The sequence below is a fragment of the Daucus carota genome, chromosome 7 (genome assembly GCF_001625215.2).
Source record: "Daucus carota subsp. sativus chromosome 7, DH1 v3.0, whole genome shotgun sequence".
In the NCBI taxonomy this organism is placed as follows: domain Eukaryota; kingdom Viridiplantae; phylum Streptophyta; class Magnoliopsida; order Apiales; family Apiaceae; genus Daucus; species Daucus carota.
Genome location: NC_030387.2, coordinates 29,746,005 through 29,764,488, shown reverse-complemented (window position 1 = coordinate 29,764,488; position 18,484 = coordinate 29,746,005). Strand labels below are relative to the sequence as shown.

The 18,484-nt window shown below is 34.3% G+C and overlaps 2 protein-coding genes across 6 annotated transcripts; both read left to right on the top strand.

The window, feature by feature from the left end:
• The first annotated feature begins 53 nt into the window (after nucleotides 1–53).
• LOC108196760 (beta-amylase 2, chloroplastic) lies at nucleotides 54–5,318 on the top strand. Of its 2 annotated transcripts, none has more exons than XM_017364193.2 (9): nucleotides 54–473; nucleotides 1,601–1,651; nucleotides 1,756–1,959; nucleotides 2,339–2,533; nucleotides 2,790–2,954; nucleotides 3,095–3,355; nucleotides 3,470–3,688; nucleotides 3,995–4,214; nucleotides 4,921–5,318. In XM_017364193.2, the coding sequence occupies exons 1-9, from the start codon at nucleotides 240–242 to the stop codon at nucleotides 4,956–4,958; spliced, it is 1,587 nt and encodes a 528-aa protein (XP_017219682.1). In that variant the 5' UTR covers nucleotides 54–239; the 3' UTR covers nucleotides 4,959–5,318. The 2 variants fall into 2 exon arrangements, with proteins under 2 accessions (XP_017219682.1, XP_017219681.1); XM_017364192.2 differs by having other exon boundaries at nucleotides 57–473; nucleotides 1,595–1,651.
• Nucleotides 5,319–8,903: 3,585 nt separating this feature from the next.
• Nucleotides 8,904–17,498, top strand: LOC108196219 (beta-amylase 7). 4 transcript variants are annotated; one of them, XM_017363409.2, is made up of 11 exons: nucleotides 8,904–9,294; nucleotides 10,191–10,660; nucleotides 10,946–11,233; nucleotides 11,659–11,736; nucleotides 12,077–12,280; nucleotides 12,679–12,873; nucleotides 13,675–13,839; nucleotides 14,674–14,934; nucleotides 16,535–16,753; nucleotides 16,931–17,150; nucleotides 17,330–17,498. In XM_017363409.2, exons 2-11 carry the CDS (start codon nucleotides 10,226–10,228, stop codon nucleotides 17,350–17,352), a joined length of 2,088 nt encoding a protein of 695 aa, XP_017218898.1. In that variant the 5' UTR covers nucleotides 8,904–9,294; nucleotides 10,191–10,225; the 3' UTR covers nucleotides 17,353–17,498. The 4 variants fall into 4 exon arrangements, with proteins under 4 accessions (XP_017218898.1, XP_017218899.1, XP_063937179.1 ...); XM_017363410.2 differs by having other exon boundaries at nucleotides 8,955–9,294; nucleotides 10,179–10,660; XM_064081109.1 differs by lacking the exon at nucleotides 11,659–11,736 and having other exon boundaries at nucleotides 9,153–9,294.
• The last annotated feature ends 986 nt before the right edge of the window (nucleotides 17,499–18,484 follow it).

Here is an 18,484-nt window from a genome sequence, read left to right as displayed (position 1 = left end):
TTATAAGTAACTTATAAGTTGTAAAATCGAAAGAATCAGAACTATAGTATTTTAAACAATTAAAGCCTAACTACCTGTACACAATTATTTTCATATTATATACCAGTATATCTTGGATCACGGATTTCTTTCCCCGCCATTTCCTCTCTCTCACTTTTACACTCTCCCAAGTTAGCTTCTACTCCTATAAAAATGTCAACTCATTTTCTTCATCTCTATGCTTGAAAAAATCGTCAAAAATGTCAATTTCTTCATTTTCTTCTTCATCAATGGCGTGTTTTTCACCGCCATTGTCGACACGCCGTTCTCTCCTGCCTTCTCCGGCGCTCAATTTCGGTCCGGCCGATCAGCTCACTTTTCGAAAGGCGAAATTGATAAGTAACAGTGCTCGTAGCTTGAGCAGAGTTAAGTGTAAGGATGAGAAAGATGAGGATCATGATGTTGTTAGCGTCTCTGATACTACTCACCACCAGGTATATATAATTAATTATATCTGTATTTATGTATTATTCGATTTTTAATTTACTGTTTGGGCCTAATTGTTTTAATTCGTTGTTTTCAATTTGTATAGAGTTTCCTAGTTTAACTGTTTCGAGAATCGAGACTGATCTGTTTGCGTTTGATTTTGTTATGTTTGAGTTAGGTTCGGAGTGTATGTTTGTAGTTTTAGCATTATTGATGTCTAATTTTACTTCGGAAGCAACTTAGTACTAGTACTTTCTTAGTAGTTCCGGGTGTCTGATAGAGGTAATCGAGGTAAAATGAAGAGTGCTGGTAACCTAGGGAGCATGAAATGTAAGAACAGTATTATTACTGAGTAAACTTAAGTTGATTGAGTTTTTGTTGTTATTAGTTAATTAATTTTTGGCTATGCGCAGACTGTGGTTTAGCAAGGTGTTTTGAGATACTAGGTAAATATTATTTGGACAGTGATCTTAAGATTTGCGTCTGAGAGAGTGTGAGAGGTTGTAGTGCTTCAATGTAGATATGGAATGTAATCTTGGATTTTTGATAGGAAGCCTATTGTCGTGTGATGGCCTTGATATACTTAGAAATGGACTAATTGGTGTTCTTTTTTTATGAAAAAAGAGCATTATGATATTATCTATGCTAATTTACAGTAATTTGGGTCACGTTTCTCAGTTATTAGCGGAATGCAATTGATCTTATTGTGCAAAGCTCTTTTAAAAGTTGGCACCCAAATCACACATCTCACTCAATATTGGTTGAAATATATTCGCAACAGCTTCTGCTGCTGAATTACCACCGGAAATGGAGATAAGTAGGCAGTCTGCCAACTAAGTGACTCTTTGAAGTACAAGTAAAGCTAAATCAGAACAAAAAAACTTCTAAGCTTGTCATACATGAACTTTAGTAGTGTCCATGTCAAATAATTTTCATTACTTCTTTTCCGGAAGATATGTTCTTTATGTCACACCCACTATTATTGCTTGAATTCAAAGTTCTTGCAGGAGCTTACTTGCTGCCTTTATATCTTACTTGCCACCTTTTTGATATTTAAATATTTCTAACGGACTTACCATCACTCTGAAAGATTTATATATTTCTAATAGGTTTTTATGCATCTTAAAAGTTGCAGGAGCGAGATTTTTCTGGCACCCCATATGTTCCTGTTTATGTTATGTTACCAGTGAGTTCATCTTTTTTCTTCAGTTTGCTCCATCTAACATTTAAAGAACCTTTTGTATTATAAGTTGTATAATTCATATTCGCCTTTCTTCTACTGCGAAACAGCTTGAAATCGTTAATATGGAGTGTGAACTGGTTAATGCTGATGATCTGCTAAATCAATTAAAAATCTTGAAGTCACAAAATGTTGATGGGGTTATGGTTGACTGCTGGTGGGGCATAGTGGAAGCTCACACTCCTCAACAATATAAATGGAATGGCTACAAGAAACTTTTCCAGATTGTACGGGATCTTAATCTTAAAATACAGGTGTGTAGCGCATAACAATAATGAATATGCTTCTTGTGGACTGAGTTGCTCTTTTTTTGAATAGGGTTTCTTTAGATGTGTGGGTTCAAGGTACATCCTTGTAGCAAGTATACCTTTTCACTTTTTGTTCCAAGTATGCGCAAAGAGGAAACTACTAGCTTTGACTGTTGTTGAGTTCTTCCCAAAGAAAGCTTGTTTGGGGTGCATTTCTAGCTACTGCTGTTCAATATCTTTATAATTATTAATTTAAGCATTTAAAATTTCTAAGTGTGCATATGCCGATATGTTCGGGTTTTTTTTTTTGCTTAGTCACTAAAGAATGTGCTTGTGCTTGTGTATTTAGTTTTGCTTCAAAATAAAGTAATGTAATAAAGTACAGGCTGTTATGTCATTTCATGAATGTGGAGGCAATGTTGGTGATAATGTTCATATTCCACTTCCGCAATGGGTGACAGAAATCGGTCAAGGAAATCCAGACATATATTTCAGGAATAGAGAAGGAACAAGCAACTCTGAATGCCTCACTTGGGGCGTTGACAAAGAAAGAGTTCTGAGAGGTCGGACTGCTGTTGAGGTATTACACCTTGTAATGACTATAGAGTTGTATTCTTTTTCTGTCGCGTTCTTGCAAAATTTTTGGTGAGCAGTGTTTCATGGTATACTCTGCTAGTAATTTGTACTTCATTCAATGCACTTTCCTTTTATGGATCACTTTTGAGTTGCAACAGTTGTTGTAAATATACGTTTTTTCCTCCTGTTTCTGGATCAGTTTAAAAGTTAATTTAGGACTCAAGGTTGTCTAGTTTATCATTCTGTCGTAATTAATGCAGGTTTACTTTGATTACATGAGAAGCTTTCGAGTAGAATTTGATGAGTTCTTTGCTGGTGGGATCATAACTGAGATTGAAATTGGGTTAGGTCCATGTGGAGAATTACGATATCCATCATATCCAGCTAAGCATGGTTGGAGGTATCCGGGCATTGGTGAATTTCAGGTAACTATGTAAGTGTATGGTGTTTTTATAATAATAAGAAACATGGTTTGATTACAAAATAAAATGTTGCGTATTTTTCTCGATGATAGTTATAGTCAAAACCTTTATCACCAATATAACTTCTTTATGTGTACTGGCAGTGTTATGATCAGTATTTAATGAAGAGTCTGGAGCAGACGGCAGAAGCAAGAAAACTTGCATTTTGGGGCAAGGGACCAGAAAATGCAGGCTCTTACAATTCCAGCCCACATGAAACAAGATTCTTTTGTGATGGAGGAGACTATGATAGCTACTATGGGAGATTCTTCCTTAACTGGTATTCTCAGGTTCTTGTTGACCATGGTGATCGAGTACTTGCTCTGGCGAACCTGGCATTTGAAGGGACTCCAATTGCTGCTAAGGTGATCACTCTTTTCACAAGCTTCTTATAGCAATATTTGAATTCCTCTTAAGAAACTAAGAGGTCACAAATGAGGGTTTGCTTATTTTACTACATTATTATGGTCAACGAGCAGCTATCAGGTATACATTGGTGGTATAAAACAGCCAGTCATGCTGCAGAATTAACTGCTGGGTTTTACAACCCCTGTAACCGGGATGGTTATGCTCCAATAGCATCAATGCTAAAAAAGCATGGAGCTGCCCTAAACTTTACATGCGTTGAGCTGCGTACACTAGACCAACACGAAGACTTTCCAGAGGCACTTGCGGACCCTGAGGGATTAGTTTGGCAGGTAGTTACTGTAATATGCTTCCCTGAATGCAATTATTCTCTTGTGAAAGATCTTTTTCCTTTGGAATTCCAACTATTTTTGATATATAAATCTTGCAGTTTTGTACCTCAAGAAGTTAAGTTCTGATGATTTCTTATGTGCAATAACCAGCTAAAGAATAAAGTTAAAAAGGAATTAATCAATCACTGATCAGCTTATCATACCTGAGCGCCACAATTCATAATTGAGATAGAGTTGCATATGCAATCAGCATAGAGTTGTGCTATGACCCATAAATCTTATTGTGGATGTTTGACTTGTATATAGGTATTAAATGCTGCCTGGGATGTTGATATACCTGTTGCAAGTGAGAATGCTCTTTCTTGCCATGATAGAGAAGGATACAACAAAATATTGGAAAATGCCAAGCCCCTAAATGATCCATATGGGAGGCATTTATCTGCCTTTACATACCTACGGCTCAGCCCCTTGCTACTTGAAAAACACAATCTAACAGAGTTCGAAAGATTTGTCAGGGGAATGCATGGTAATTTCTAGTCTGTCCTTTTCTTTGGTTTCAGCTAATTATTTAAAGTACTTGTTAAGGAATAACTGAATATTGTAATACTCAGAATCAGAAGTACTTGTTAAAGCTATCAATTTCTGCTTGTAATTGCTTCTGGTCATTATGAAAAAAATATATATGCTACTAAGCTTTTCTTATAAAGCTCTTTGCATGATACTGCTTTGATGGGGCCCCTTGTTTTTGGGCTAGGAAAAGACTCTTCTCTCGCCATCCTAGTATAATCTTTCATGGCTACTCAAAACCTAGTTGTCTTCTCCCTTGAACTTTCCTGTAAGATTTCCAGGGTACAACTATACGGCCAGTGAAGATATGTCCTGATATATAATTTTATGTGACCTCTAGCTCTGCATTGTTGATGGCCGAAACTGGAAGTCAATCTTGTTGCCTGTCATCATTGTTTCTTGTTATAGTGAAATGTTATGCATAGCCTTTAACTGTTTCAAATTTGACATTTTTTACCTTACTTTTGAAAATATGAAAATAAACAATAATTTAATAATACTTCACAGGCCTGCCATTCACCTACGTTGTGATATTTGCATACCATAAACCACCAAAACTTGTCATGATGTCCGTGATAAAAGAGATGTTATAATAGTTTACTGACGTATATTGTTCGTTGTTGAGCCGAAATTGAACTGTTCATATGTTTTTGGGTTATATGCAGGGGAAGCAGTCCTAGATGTGCAATCAGCTACTGACTAAACAAACTACCTCCACTTGACTAGATCCTGTTTGCTACTTACCTCTTAGATACCGACTGGCTGTGCCTCCATAGCAAGAAAGAGTAAAATCCTATATGTCCAATGGCAATTCATAGGAAAATGATTAATACCAAAATAGGAAAAGAGGAAAATGAGGTTTGGGAGAGGAGCACCTATGATTTTTGTTCTTGTTGTATTTTACCTTGAAAAAGTTGAACAATTGTCATACTTCATAGAGTTCTTTATAAATCTATGAGGAAGCTTGTTGAGATAAATTGTATGTTGATTGTTGGCTATATCATATATGTTTGTTGTTCAGTTTGTCTCAGTAATGCAATCCTGTTTTTGCTTTATTTTTTTATTTTTGCTGATTATAATTATGCTTACAAGAATTGAAGTTACTTTTTTTTTTTGTTGAATATAATTTTAAATTGAAATTACTTCATTTCAATTTTCAATTATGTTCTTTGTGATGGTTTTTTATAATAACACTATAATAGTTATTTATAATTTTGCATTCGGAGGTATGTCTAATTTATTTTAAAAATTCGGGGATAATAACAATTTAGTTATCAAATTTCATGCAGATCATCCACGACATCAACTTTAAATTTCTAGATTTTATGTTTCAAGTCGTTGACATTAGAAGTCACCTACAACCAACAACAGAAGGAAGGAGACACCAGATTAAATCTTTCGATTTTATGTCTCCGACTTCAAATAATTGGCAACAAAAGTCTGCCGGCTCCTATTGTCACTCCAAAGTTAAAAATTTCTTATTATAATATTAAACATATTATATGAATATTAGTTGTTTTTTTTTATCATATGACCATACTTATGTTCTAATCTATACTATCTATACTATACTATAATAAGTCAACATGGTATAATTTGTAGTCCAAAGTTTTAGTCATATTTTTTGGTTTGGTACTCTCTTTTTGGTATTACAAGTTTACAAATGTGGAGTCTATCTATTGGTCTTACATTGTTAAACAGTTTGAAATACTAAAAACACTCATAACAATATATTATCATATAATATTTCATTAAAAAAATTATAACAATGTTATAAATGAAATTATAAATATACAATTTTGAATATCTTTTTTAACCAAGAACCTTTATATAACTTTTTTTTTAAATTTAACGTGTTTTATTTCAATATAAACAAGAACCATTACATAACCCTTTCTAACTTTAATCATGAAAGTTCTGTTGTCAAAAAACAAAGATTACAAACTTACGTTGAAATTCGATTGATTAGATTACCGAATCTTTCAAAGGTATTACACGATCATCTATGTTTGGAAAAGATTTGAATTTTCTGATTCTTTTATTTTTAAATCTACATGTACTAAATTCGGATTAAATGTACCAAAATCCTGATATGTGTGTGTGTGTGTGAGTGTTAGGGTATTTTCAAGTAATCGGGAGAAAAATATAGTCAGTTGAATGATATAATTTAATTAAAATTCAATTCATTAATATTAAAATACTAATAAAATGATGTTAAAATTTAAATTATAAATAATAAATTACGAACTATATACCCACCCGTGCACGGGTTAAAGGCTAGTAAGAATAATAGCCAGTTAAGTGATGTCATAATAACAGTGGCTAGACATGTTATATTAATAGATGAAGTTCGGTCTCAACAAATGATTCTGCAATCTATGACTAGATGTACGAAATTGAATAACAATTTCATAATACCGAAAGTAAGTTCAGTCTCAACAAATGATTTTGCAACCTATGACTAGATGTACGAAACTGAATAACAATTTCATAATACCGAAAGTCATATAATTCATATGGCTGAAAAAAATTAATGGATGATTTTATGCACCAACGGGTTAACACAAAGAGCTGATGAATTTTATAAAACAAATTATATTAAAACTACAACCAATTATGTGATTTCTATTTTCTTAGAACATGTTATAAAACCCTTCAGGAAACACAACAAACTAATTGAAATTTTTAAAGAAGTATATTCTTGAATTTTAATTTAGTTTGGGTTTAGTTTGCAACAACATTTTTTTTATTCTTAAATAGTGTTAGAATTTTTAAAATATTGTATGTGTTTATCTTGCCCAAAGAGAGGACGAAAGATGACACATTTATGTCAAACAAGCTTTTAATCCGATTTTGTTCATGACATTTAATTCAATTTTAGAATTATGAAATGTGAGATATTAAAAAGAAAAAATTTACCGCAAAGGCCAAAATCTAGATTTAAATTTAATTAGATTGATTTTAAATTTTATAAATTTATCTTTCTAGTCATGTAGAAATTGGTACTAATCAGTTAATTTATCAAATTTTGATGTATTGATGATTAAATAATGAATTACAAATTTTTAATTAAATTAAAATATAATCAGTAAATTAATAAAATATTTCATAAATATTAATTCGAAATTAATCAAAAAATTTCATTACTTGGGGGCTGGTATTGTATCATGACTTTTAATGACAAATTTCGGGAGGATGATTTTAATGGATTTTATAGACTTTTAATGACTCTCGTTGATTTCTTAAGATTTCAAAAACAATTCATGACTCCTGAGACAATGACTTTTAAAAACTTTAACAGACTTTTTTTTTTACAAATTCATGACTTTGAAATATTTTAATATACTTTTATTAAAATCATTAATAGCCTATCTGAAACCGTCTAGACCTTTTGTTATACCCTCTCGATCTTCTGCTATACCCAAGTTGGGTGTATGTTCACAAATCTGGCGACTACAAAATCGAGTACAAGGTATTATTGCTGTATTATATATACTATAATACTGTTTACTGAATCATATTTATAAACATAATGTTAATTGTGACCTTGTATCAGATTTTTGTATTCACTTTTGATACCATTAATTGTGAACATAAATTTTTGTGTTCTGGACTTGGACGCGTGCAGTGGGCACTGGTATTTTTATTAGTTCATGCATGTTTGGTCGAGTTCCTGTTTTTGTGATCACAGAGCTTTAGTGGAGTTAAACTAGGCAATTTTGAACTCAAGTGAATGTGTGGAGATATCAATTTAATTATTAGCAACAGCAAGAAGTATAAATTATTAGCTATTCGTGTAAAATTGTTGTGCACTTGTCTATGAAAAATTCTAAGATTGCGAAGACTAGAAAAATAAACTCAAATAGAATACTAGTTTGTGATGATTATATTTAAGCCAGAAGTGATTGTTACATAAAGTGATAATGCAGCTAAAGTAGCTGATATCAGTCCTCATTCATTCTGTAACTGATAAAAGTTCTGATGAAAAAATGATAAACTTTGCGTGCAATGCCATGTCATTCCCCAACCTCTTCCTTGGCCACATTACACCAAAAAATTCGTGGTATCTCGTACTTGTATCTATCTGAACTTGAAGCTTCTGTCGATAAGCCATCAGCATTTCACAAACAGTTTCTGTGTCAAGGCATCAGGAGTTTTCGTAGCATGTTATTTATTTGGAATTATTTTCAAAAATCTATGTGGTCAAGGAAGAGGTTGAACCCTAGGTTGGAGCGACTAGTTAATTGAGGGAAAATAAAGTCATGTCAAATCTTTTCAAGAATAGCCTGACAATTTTCTGAAAAAATCTAGGCTATTTTCCATAAAAAGTCATTAAAAGTCTATCAATTATATTTTTTCACCGAAGTCATTGATATATTGAATAACAACTGACTTTTAATAACTCTTTAAAAGTTGTAATTCAATACCTCAAACTTTGAAAGACTTTTTAAAAATCCTGATACAATACCTCTTTACTTTTAAAGAGTATTTAAAAATCTTAATTGAATACACCCAGATTTTAAAAGTCAATAAAAATCATGATACAATAGCAGTCCCTTAGTTCTGTACTTCTGTTTAGTGTCTGAAAAAGAAAAAAAGTTAGAAAAGTAGGAAAAACAAAATGAACGTGACACAACCGATCACGCGCATGGCACGTGCTGAACCACCCCCCACACGCCTAAACCGTGCCAAACCGATCACACACCTCACACGCGTGCCAACCCTAATCTCCCCCTTTCTCTCTCCACCGTCTCCTCTCTACTCTCGCCGGACCGTCGCCGGAAAATCTAATTTTTTCTCAACACCTCAATTCACACTCTACTATCTCCTACGACTCATCACTCAACATTTCCGACTCTTTCCGGCCGTTTCGCTGTAAAAGATCCACCCTTTTTACAGATCTGGTCTTTCTCTGCTATCACTATGTGTTGAAAGTGAGGATTAGTGTTAAAATATGATAAATTGTGATCTTTATGTTTATGTGTGTGGTGAAGCTGAAAATGAAGTGGAAAGTGTTTGCTACTTACTGACAGTACAAGGTATATACATTTCATTTATCAGTTCTGTGTGTACGTTTGTATATATAGGTTTTTATGAACTCATATATGCTTCATTGTTGTTATTTATATTGAATCAGTATCTATATTTTTTTTTTGCTTTCAAACTCATTTAAATCAATTTTAGCTGTTATATTTTGATTTTGCTTTTTTATTGTCTTGATAGAATCATGAACTTAAGTTACAAGTAGTAGTAGGCTAATTTAATCGGTACCGCTGGAATTTTTTTTTTGGTTATGTCTTCTTTTACAATAGTAGGATTAGTCCAAATTATAAGAGCCTAAAGTTACTCATTTTGACTTAAGTTTAAAAAACATCAACCGGACTAGTGTTTTAGTGGTCAGCATGAATTGCTGTCGTGCCAGTATGAATTGGCAGTACTTTTAGTAAGAAATAGTCACTTTCTGTTATGACTTGCGAAGTATTTGTTTGTTGTATAACCTTTTTTTTTTTTTTTATAATATTATACGAGTCCAGAGCAGTGCGGAGATTCAGAAACATGGATATTTATGGCAAAAAATATCAATAGAATCAAATTTGGGGGTTGGTTTCTTAGAAATTTTAAAAAGTTTTGTATTAATAAATTTTGTAATGCATTTTATGCACATTTAAGCAATGATAAGGGAGAACATAATTGAATCTATTTTAAGGCATAATAAGTAGTTTTTTCACTAAAACGAGCAATTTTAGTAGGGGATTGAGTTAAACATTGGAAGTACTGAGATTTTTAAAAAATATTGTAGTAGTTGTTTGGTCTTTGTGACAATTGACATTGTTTCTATTATAGCTTCTCGTATTTGAGATTTTGTTGAATTTGCTACTTAGTTGGTCTTTATTTGTCATGACTTAACAAGCATTTGACACAGAACAATATTCAGGGGTATAAAACGTACTAATTATAACAAAAAAAGTTATGTCAAGTGAGATGCAAAAATTCCAGACGAGTGAAGATGATGATGATGAAATGGGGATGGATGTGAAAGAAGAAGATGATGAAGACGAAGATGATGACGATAAGAACACAGCAAATCAGGTCATGGTAGGTGTTGAAGGCGGATTTACATCGACCAGCAGTAATAATCGGTTTCAACAAAATCAGCAGTATCAAGAGCAATTGACTCCTCAAGGAGGTAGTAGAAGGTGTAGGCCAATGGAGGAAAAGGAGAGAACAAAGTTACGAGAGCGACAACGAAGAGCAATTACTGCAAAGATCTTGACAGGGCTTCGAAGGCATGGAAACTATAATCTTCGGGTAAGAGCGGATATCAATGATGTGATTGCAGCTCTGGCAAGAGAAGCTGGTTGGGTTGTTTTACCAGATGGAACAACGTTCCCTTCCAGATCACAGGTATTACATTAAACTATTGTTTTGGAATTGACTAGTGAGTTTTCTTATTTTGGTAGTAAATTCTATATTTTGTTATCCCATTTCTTACAGAATCTGTTGAGACCCAAGTGTATGAGACAATTTGTCATTACCTAGTTCTGTAACTACTTTTAATGGGGAATAGATTTCTGCAATTCCGCAAAATAGATTATTAGCATCCTTAGTGATGAAGTATGCGTGCATCAATATTTTTTATAGCTGCAGTTTAATAGCACCGAATAATATATAGCTGTTGAACATCTGCAGGGTACAAAGCCTGCTGCTGTCACACCTACAACTGTGGTCACATCATCATCTACACAGATGACACCTCAGCAAACATCACCTGCTTCTTTAGGAGGGATGTCATCTAGCTATCAAAGTACGGTGGAATATAATGCATGTCAAATGAAAGATATATTTGTCCCTTCTTCATCCCCTTATGATGTAACCTCGAATGCTCCATCTCAGACTTCGGCCTTGTTAGTTGAGGGATTAGATGTTCAGGATGATCCCATTATTGGGGGATCGATGGATGCTGTTGACAACAGGCAGGTATTGAGTCACTCTACTATGGGTTTTATGTGTACGAATAGTCTGCTGGATTACAATTAATGGCCTTCTTTAAAAATCTTGTATCAATGTTGCAAATTATGCATTGCATACTGCATTTGAATTTTTATGTGATGATTTAATTCACCGTTGTAGTATACAACACAGGACTGCCAGCAAAAAGTATCACAAAAGTGCGTGTCTGTGTGTGTAGGTTAGTAGGTATATTGGGTGTTTAAACAGGTTTGTATTCCCTATTGTATCATGGATGCAATTGATGGGCCATCTTCCTCTGAGGTGGTTCATACCCCATAGATAGTTCCTTTGCTGCTTAGACACAAGCTTTGGGGTCATGGTGCTTTTGTGGTTTGACTTAAACTTGTTAACTTTTTGATGGACATGTTCTAATGATTATGCTTATCGTTTAGGTTGTTATTATACCCCAGAGGCTGCAGGAGCGAGATTTTGCTGGCACTCCTTATGTTCCTGTTTATGTCATGTTACCCGTGAGTCATCTGTATCTACTTTATTAACTCAGCAAAACCTATGGATGGGCAAAATCACATTTAGTGTTATTGTACATGATGAAAATGATTTTTTGAACTTCATTCTTCTTTGACAAGTAGACAAAAACAGTTGAGATTAAATTTTTGCACAAGGTTTTCAATTATATTCTGTTGCACTTCTGCCTAAAAAATGCTAAAACAAGATCAGTTCAAATTGTTGACCATTTTTTACTCTTTGTCGGATTACTAGTAGTTCTTCTTATGAAATGCAGCATGTATGATACTTTGTTTTTTGCTTAGCCATGTTTGTTTTTTGACATGTTTTGTTTTTGGGCTCCAGCTGGGTGTCATCAATATGAAGTGTGAACTTGTGGATCCCGATAGTCTATTAAACCAGCTTAGATTCTTAAAAGCAATCAATGTTGATGGTGTTGTGATTAACGCTTGGTGGGGTATAGTGGAAGCACATGGTCCACAGGTGTACAATTGGAGTGGCTACAAAAGGTTGTTTCAAGTTGTCCGTGATCTTAAGCTCAAATTACAAGTGAGTTATATAAAATCTGCAGTGAAGGGTTTAACCTAATATGATGCTTTGAAAACAAGACAAATATATCTTGAAAAATCATAGTGTCTTTGCACATGTTTTGTGTTTCTATGTGCACTGAAATTTGATCAATCTGTATGCTTTTCATTATATGACCATCTTATTAGAAAATATATTGAGTGACTGACACCATTATCATTGGATCATTAAGTTCCAAACCTTAAATATGTTCAGGCACTAAAATTATATTTACACACATACCCAAGCAATTAATGCTACCAATATCTTTTTTTTTTCTGTGCACATTCTGAAAGACGATAATGTATCACATATTCACATGTATGTAGTATTTCTCAAACTCTATTAACTGATCAAGGTCTTGACTGAAATTGACTCAGGTTGTATTATGCTTTCATGAATGTGGAGGCAATTTGGGTGATGATGTGATCATTCCACTTCCCAACTGGGTAGCCGAAATTGGTCTTACCAATCCAGACATATATTTCACAGATAGAGCAGGAAGACGCAATCAAGAATGTCTTTCATGGGGAATTGATAAGGAACGTGTTTTGCGTGGTCGAACCGCTGTAGAGGTATCATTTCTGTCTTTAATATGTTTGGCAGCACATATTTTGTCCTTGTTACTTATATCATTTAAACAGATGAACGTACTTATTTTTTTCTTCGAAAATAACCTATGCTTTTCCATTTAAACCAATTAAATGTTAAGGAAATTTTTATTATATTCTCTCAAGTCGTCATTTAATTCATTGAATCTGGAATGTAAGGACACCTGTTTATCATGTATCTTAGTTGAAGTTACTTGGGAACAAAAGAATTAGCAGATAGATGACAAAGGTTAAATTTTTCTCTTTCTTCATATTGGATAAATTTTGTTAAAGATTCAGCATGTAAGAATGTGAACTTTAATTCGCATGCAGCTTAGTTAAATAGGCTCAACTCGTTTAAATATATTGTTTGAAGGTCCATCCTCGCAGATGTATTTACAAACATCCGATTGCCACCATATCAATGCTAAAGGTTCTTTTTCCATCATTATTTTGATATTAATGTGCCACTGCACTTTGACTTATTGATGATATATGAGTTTATGGTACTGCCTCTGCACCCTGAAAAATTATTTTAATTAATCCATGATTTATGGGTGCACTCATTTTTCCTAGTCATTGCACTCTATTTGAAACTAACTGATAACTTCTGGTAAATAATTGCTCTGCTCTAATGTTTACATTTGTTATTACCGCATGATAATTGAGTTTCAAGTTTACTTGATTAAATTTGTTAGTTGGGGCCGGGGGTTGAGGTATATGTCATTATACAAGTAGTACAGTAGCATTCAAAGCTTCAAGTTTCTATGTGCACAATATTTGTAGGTTTACTTTGATTACATGAGAAGTTTCCGAACAGAATTTGACTTGTTCTTTGAAGATGGTACTATCTCACTAATTGAGATAGGGCTTGGTCCATGTGGTGAACTACGATACCCGTCTAATCCTGTAAAACATGGTTGGAGATATCCAGGTGTTGGTGAATTTCAGGTAAATATTCAAAACTTGTTTACTTTTCTGTTAAATTTGAAATTTGTTTTTTTGTTAGTGTCAGGTATGTAAATATAACTTTTTCTTCAGCATGTCGCAGTCAACCTTTTTGCTTTGGTGATAACATTTTTATGCAAATAATTCAGAATTTTTCAAGACAAATATGTTTGGTGGGAGCCATTTTATTTAATTAATTTAAAAAATTAAGACAAATATGTTGTATGTCTCTTCCCACCATATAGATTATGCATTTAAGTATTTATGTCCAACATGTTTTCTAGTGGACCTGATTCTAATGGAGGATCCTCCAATGACTTTATGACTATTTTGTCTGAGTTGTTTCAACAGCAAGTTATATTATTTCTAAAAAAATTCTAAAGAGTCAGATTCTTTTATCAAGTGTGATATAAATGATGCTGTGATCTCAAGTTATATATGTACATCATAATATCATCTACAGTTGACAGTTGACACTAGTAAGCTCCACTTTTCTACTGATTACAGGAAGAAAAAAATGCTTTATTATTTTGCATGTATTGAAAAATAGGCAATGATCCAGCGCAAGAAATCTTAAATTAAAGGTGCACTATCATTCCTGACAAAGACAGTCACCTAAACTGAATGAGTAAAATGGTGTTAACAAGCTATATTCTTGTACTCATTTTTTGGTTAAGTATCATTGCTTTTATGGATATGGACATCTTCGTATTCTATCTTAATGTTTTGTTCCTCGAGTATCTTTTGGATGAATCAACAATCGAATGGTAAAGTTTGCATTTTAGCGTAACTGTTCCATTCTAGAACAAGGCAGCCAGTTAATTGTTTCTATTGCAGTGTTATGATCAGTATCTGTTGAAAAGCCTGAGAAGAGCAGCTGAGACAAGGGGTCACTCCTTCTGGGCACGAGGCCCAGATAACTCAGGTTCCTATAATTCCCAGCCAAAAGAAACCGGGTTTTTTTGTGATGGGGGAGATTACAATGGCCATTATGGAAGGTTCTTTCTCGGTTGGTATTCACAAGTTCTAATTGACCATGGTGATCGGTTGATGGCTCTGGCCAGGATGGCTTTTGAAGGCATCTGTATTGCTGCAAAGGTGAGTGAATTATTTGATCAGGCTTTTTTTGTTCCTCTTATAATTTGTAAACAGAAAAACCCTTATCTTGTAGTAATATCTTGCATCTATACTAGTCTATTTAGATAAGGGTATTCAGTCATCAATTAAGTTGGTGGTATAATAAGCGCTGTAATCTAACAGGTTTATAGTTTTTCTAGAAGAGGTCAACTTTTTTTTTGTTCATCTGAGGCCTTGTATGTATAACTTTTTTAAAGCATAGTGTTACATAACTCACTTCCTAATAATTATTGAAATTATTCATACACCCTTTAATACTTGTGAAGGCGATGCTAGGCGAGTTGGTGCCAGTGCACCGCCTAGGTGGTCTGGGCCTAGACATAAGAATTTTACGTTTAACTATATATATTGGTGATTTTTTTTTTTATATACATACTTACACTTTACAATAAAATAGAATATTTGTAGTTATACTACTGAAATGCATACAAATTACTAACACATTTATATACTTGTGTGTGTGTGCGCGTGTCCCTGTATGTAGCGATTAGAAGGAAAAGAAGAAGAATTGAAAGATAACCTGCTAGAATAAATATGAATCTATTCTTTGGCAGAATATGAAGCCTTCTCCTTTTTCCTCTTTATGTTGTTCGTAGTTTAGGTTTTACTTGTGAGTTATGACTGCCGCAATGTTTACACATGTAGTGCCTGTTTGGACATGTATAAGTGCGGCTTCTTTTCGTAAGAAGTCGGCTTCTACTTTTCTTGACCCGTTTGTGTAAAGAAGCTCTGGGGAGAGAAGTAGGAAGTTGAAAAGGCTATCTTCTTTTTTTACAACTTTTGCTTCTTTTCAACCTTCTTTTCTAATAACACTCAACCTCTTTAAATTATAAAATATTTTAAAGTAAAGTCATCCGAACAATTAAATGACTTTTAAGTTACATCATCCAAACACTTTAAAACTTTATAAATCATTACCTACTTAACTTGTAATCCCCTTCTTTACTGTAAGTAATAAGTAACTTCTTCTAATCTTAGCCAAACGGCCCCTTATTCTGTATAACTCAAATATTACTGGACCAGGTTCAAAATATATTGGTCTGGGTCAAACTGAAGTTAGGCTGAGAGACTTAGGTGATCCTAGGCTCGCCTTCCAATTGCAAACTACGGTGGATCAGACGCCTATTCGTTTCTTGTTGCCTAGGTCACACCTTCACAAATCACAACTATGCCTCTTATCATGTATTTGTGCTTCTTTTTCAATTTTTTGAGATTGAATATATTAATCTATCAACTATCATGAAATCGCATAGAAGTCTCTTAGGCATCAAGCGTAGTTAGATTAGGCAGTTAGAGTAAGGAACCAAGTGTGAATTTTGGGATGAGTTTGCGGTTTAGTTGGTGTTCTGTGCTAGCGATGAAGTGTGTTTTGAGGCTTTCATCTGAAAGTCTTCTTCTAAAGCATATGTGTATGTTAGGTAAATATCTGATACTTTAAAACGTTGAGTAGTTCATCAGTTAATTCTTTAATCAAGATATCTGCTGACAGCCTATGGCTGTCTAATTATTTTACTTGGGTTCTCCTTGATCCATTTTTTCTCGCATGTTAATTCTTGAGCAGTTATCAGGTATTTATTGGTGGTACAAATCATCCAGCCATGCAGCAGAACTAACAGCTGGATTTTACAACCCCTGCAATCGTGATGGCTATGCTCCAATTATGGCCATGTTGAGAAAGCATGAAGCTGGCTTAAATTTCACATGTGTTGGTACATGCATGTTAGTTCCGTGTGGGGACTTCTCAGGAGAACTGGGGGATCCGGAGGGGTTGAATTGGCAAGTAAGTGCCGACATTTGAAGTTTTGATTGGCGACACTCGTGAATTTTTGTAAACATAATATAAAAGAATATCGTGAAAACTTGGTTGGAAATTTTAGAATCTTGAAGTTCAATATGTGAGTAGTGCAATTTTAAGTGCTGCTTGAACAATCTTGTAACACTACAGTTCCATGTCCAGGTTCTGAATGCTGCATGGGATGCTCTTGTACCAGTCTCCAGTGAAAATGATCTCCCCTGCCATGATAGAGATGGTTATAACCGTATATTGGAGAAGGCGAAGCCTTTAAATGATCCAGACGGTAGACATTTTACATCTTTTACGTATCTCAGCGTTTCCTTGCTTCTGATGGAAAGACAGAATTTCATGGAATTTGAAAGATTTGTCAAGAAAATGCATGGTAAGAGTACATCTGATAACTTTTGATGTTTTTGATTATTGCTTGTATCTAAGAAATTGCGTTATGAACTTATGATCGCCTTAGCAGTACGGGGTTTCTTTCTGTCCTTTGTCCATTTATGATTTTGCTAGTAAGCACCGCTGCAGTATTGTGATCAACTTTCCTTGTTTTGGTTGCAGGTGAAGCAGTTCTAGATGTTTAGGCATAGGTAAGTTAGAAAGGATCCATGATTTGTATGATCAATATTTTCCACCAGATAATTGCTGGTGGGAAAGAGATATGTAGTAAAATATGCGTGTATATACCAATACCTTTATTAATGTATGGCTAATGCAAACAATTTATCCATACCCAGTTATCTGCGGTCTGCTTAGTGCTTACTAATCTGTGAGATCTGAGTAGATATTGTAATTGTCCAACATGGTATCATGGTATGTCATGCATCCAATTGACACACCAACTATAAAGTTCTAACATATATGTGGAAATAATGCAAGATTTTCCTTGTAATTCATGAGGTTTTCGACTTCTAGCCTAATTTTTTACTTTTAAGTGTATTTTCCTATTATGTTTTAGTCTGTAACTGTGCACACACCATGGGCAAAGACCCACAACCGAAGCAGCGTAAAAATTATGCAGCAGCAGTGTGCGAGTAGATGATGTTTATTACGCCGAGTTGCGTACAGAGTGTGTTTGGATGATGTCGAGTTGCGTACAGAGTGTGTTTGGATGATGTTTGCAGTTTACGCTATGCCTCCAGGTCTTCTGTATTCTAGCAAGTCTTCAGTGGAGAAACTGATCACTTTGAAAGAGGTGTGTTTGCATGCCTCTGGGTCTTCTGGATCCTAGTAAGCCTTCGTGGAGAAATTGATCACTTAGGAGTTGTTTGTCAAAGAAAATATACTTCGACTCCACTTAGTTTCGTCCTCTGCTCCGTGGAGATAGTTACATGAATGTAATAATGGCTCGAAAAATCTCTGATCTAGCCGATTAGTTTCTTCTAAAAAAATCTTGATTTGGCCGATTAATTTTCTGTAAGATATTTTTCTGATTCAAATTCTAAAATCTGATTAATCATTATAAATTTTTATTAAATAATATGTTATATAGCAATGATAGACTCTAACGACGATTTACATCGTAAGACCGTGAGACATGAAGGACCGTAGGGACACACCCTTACAACTCTCCCATACCCTTACAGCGCTCCCCCAGTTATGTCCAAGCCCCGTAGGTTCACAAAGCTACACGTGCCACACTCCCAGAATCACACCTGTCCTTTCTATTTCCACTCAGCTGCCTGCCTGTAACTCTCACTCACCCCGTCACCTACT

Coding starts and splice junctions, on each gene's coding strand:
- LOC108196760 (XM_017364192.2), top strand. CDS start 240: ATGTCAATTTCTTCATTTTCTTCTTCATCAATGGCGTGTTTTTCACCG. Junction 2,534..2,789: donor GAGGTCGGACTGCTGTTGAG/GTATTACACCTT, acceptor TAATTAATGCAG/GTTTACTTTGATTACATGAG. Junction 3,356..3,469: donor GGACTCCAATTGCTGCTAAG/GTGATCACTCTT, acceptor GTCAACGAGCAG/CTATCAGGTATACATTGGTG.
- LOC108196219 (XM_017363409.2), top strand. CDS start 10,226: ATGTCAAGTGAGATGCAAAAATTCCAGACGAGTGAAGATGATGATGAT. Junction 12,874..13,674: donor GTGGTCGAACCGCTGTAGAG/GTATCATTTCTG, acceptor CAATATTTGTAG/GTTTACTTTGATTACATGAG. Junction 17,151..17,329: donor ATTTGTCAAGAAAATGCATG/GTAAGAGTACAT, acceptor TTTTGGTTGCAG/GTGAAGCAGTTCTAGATGTT.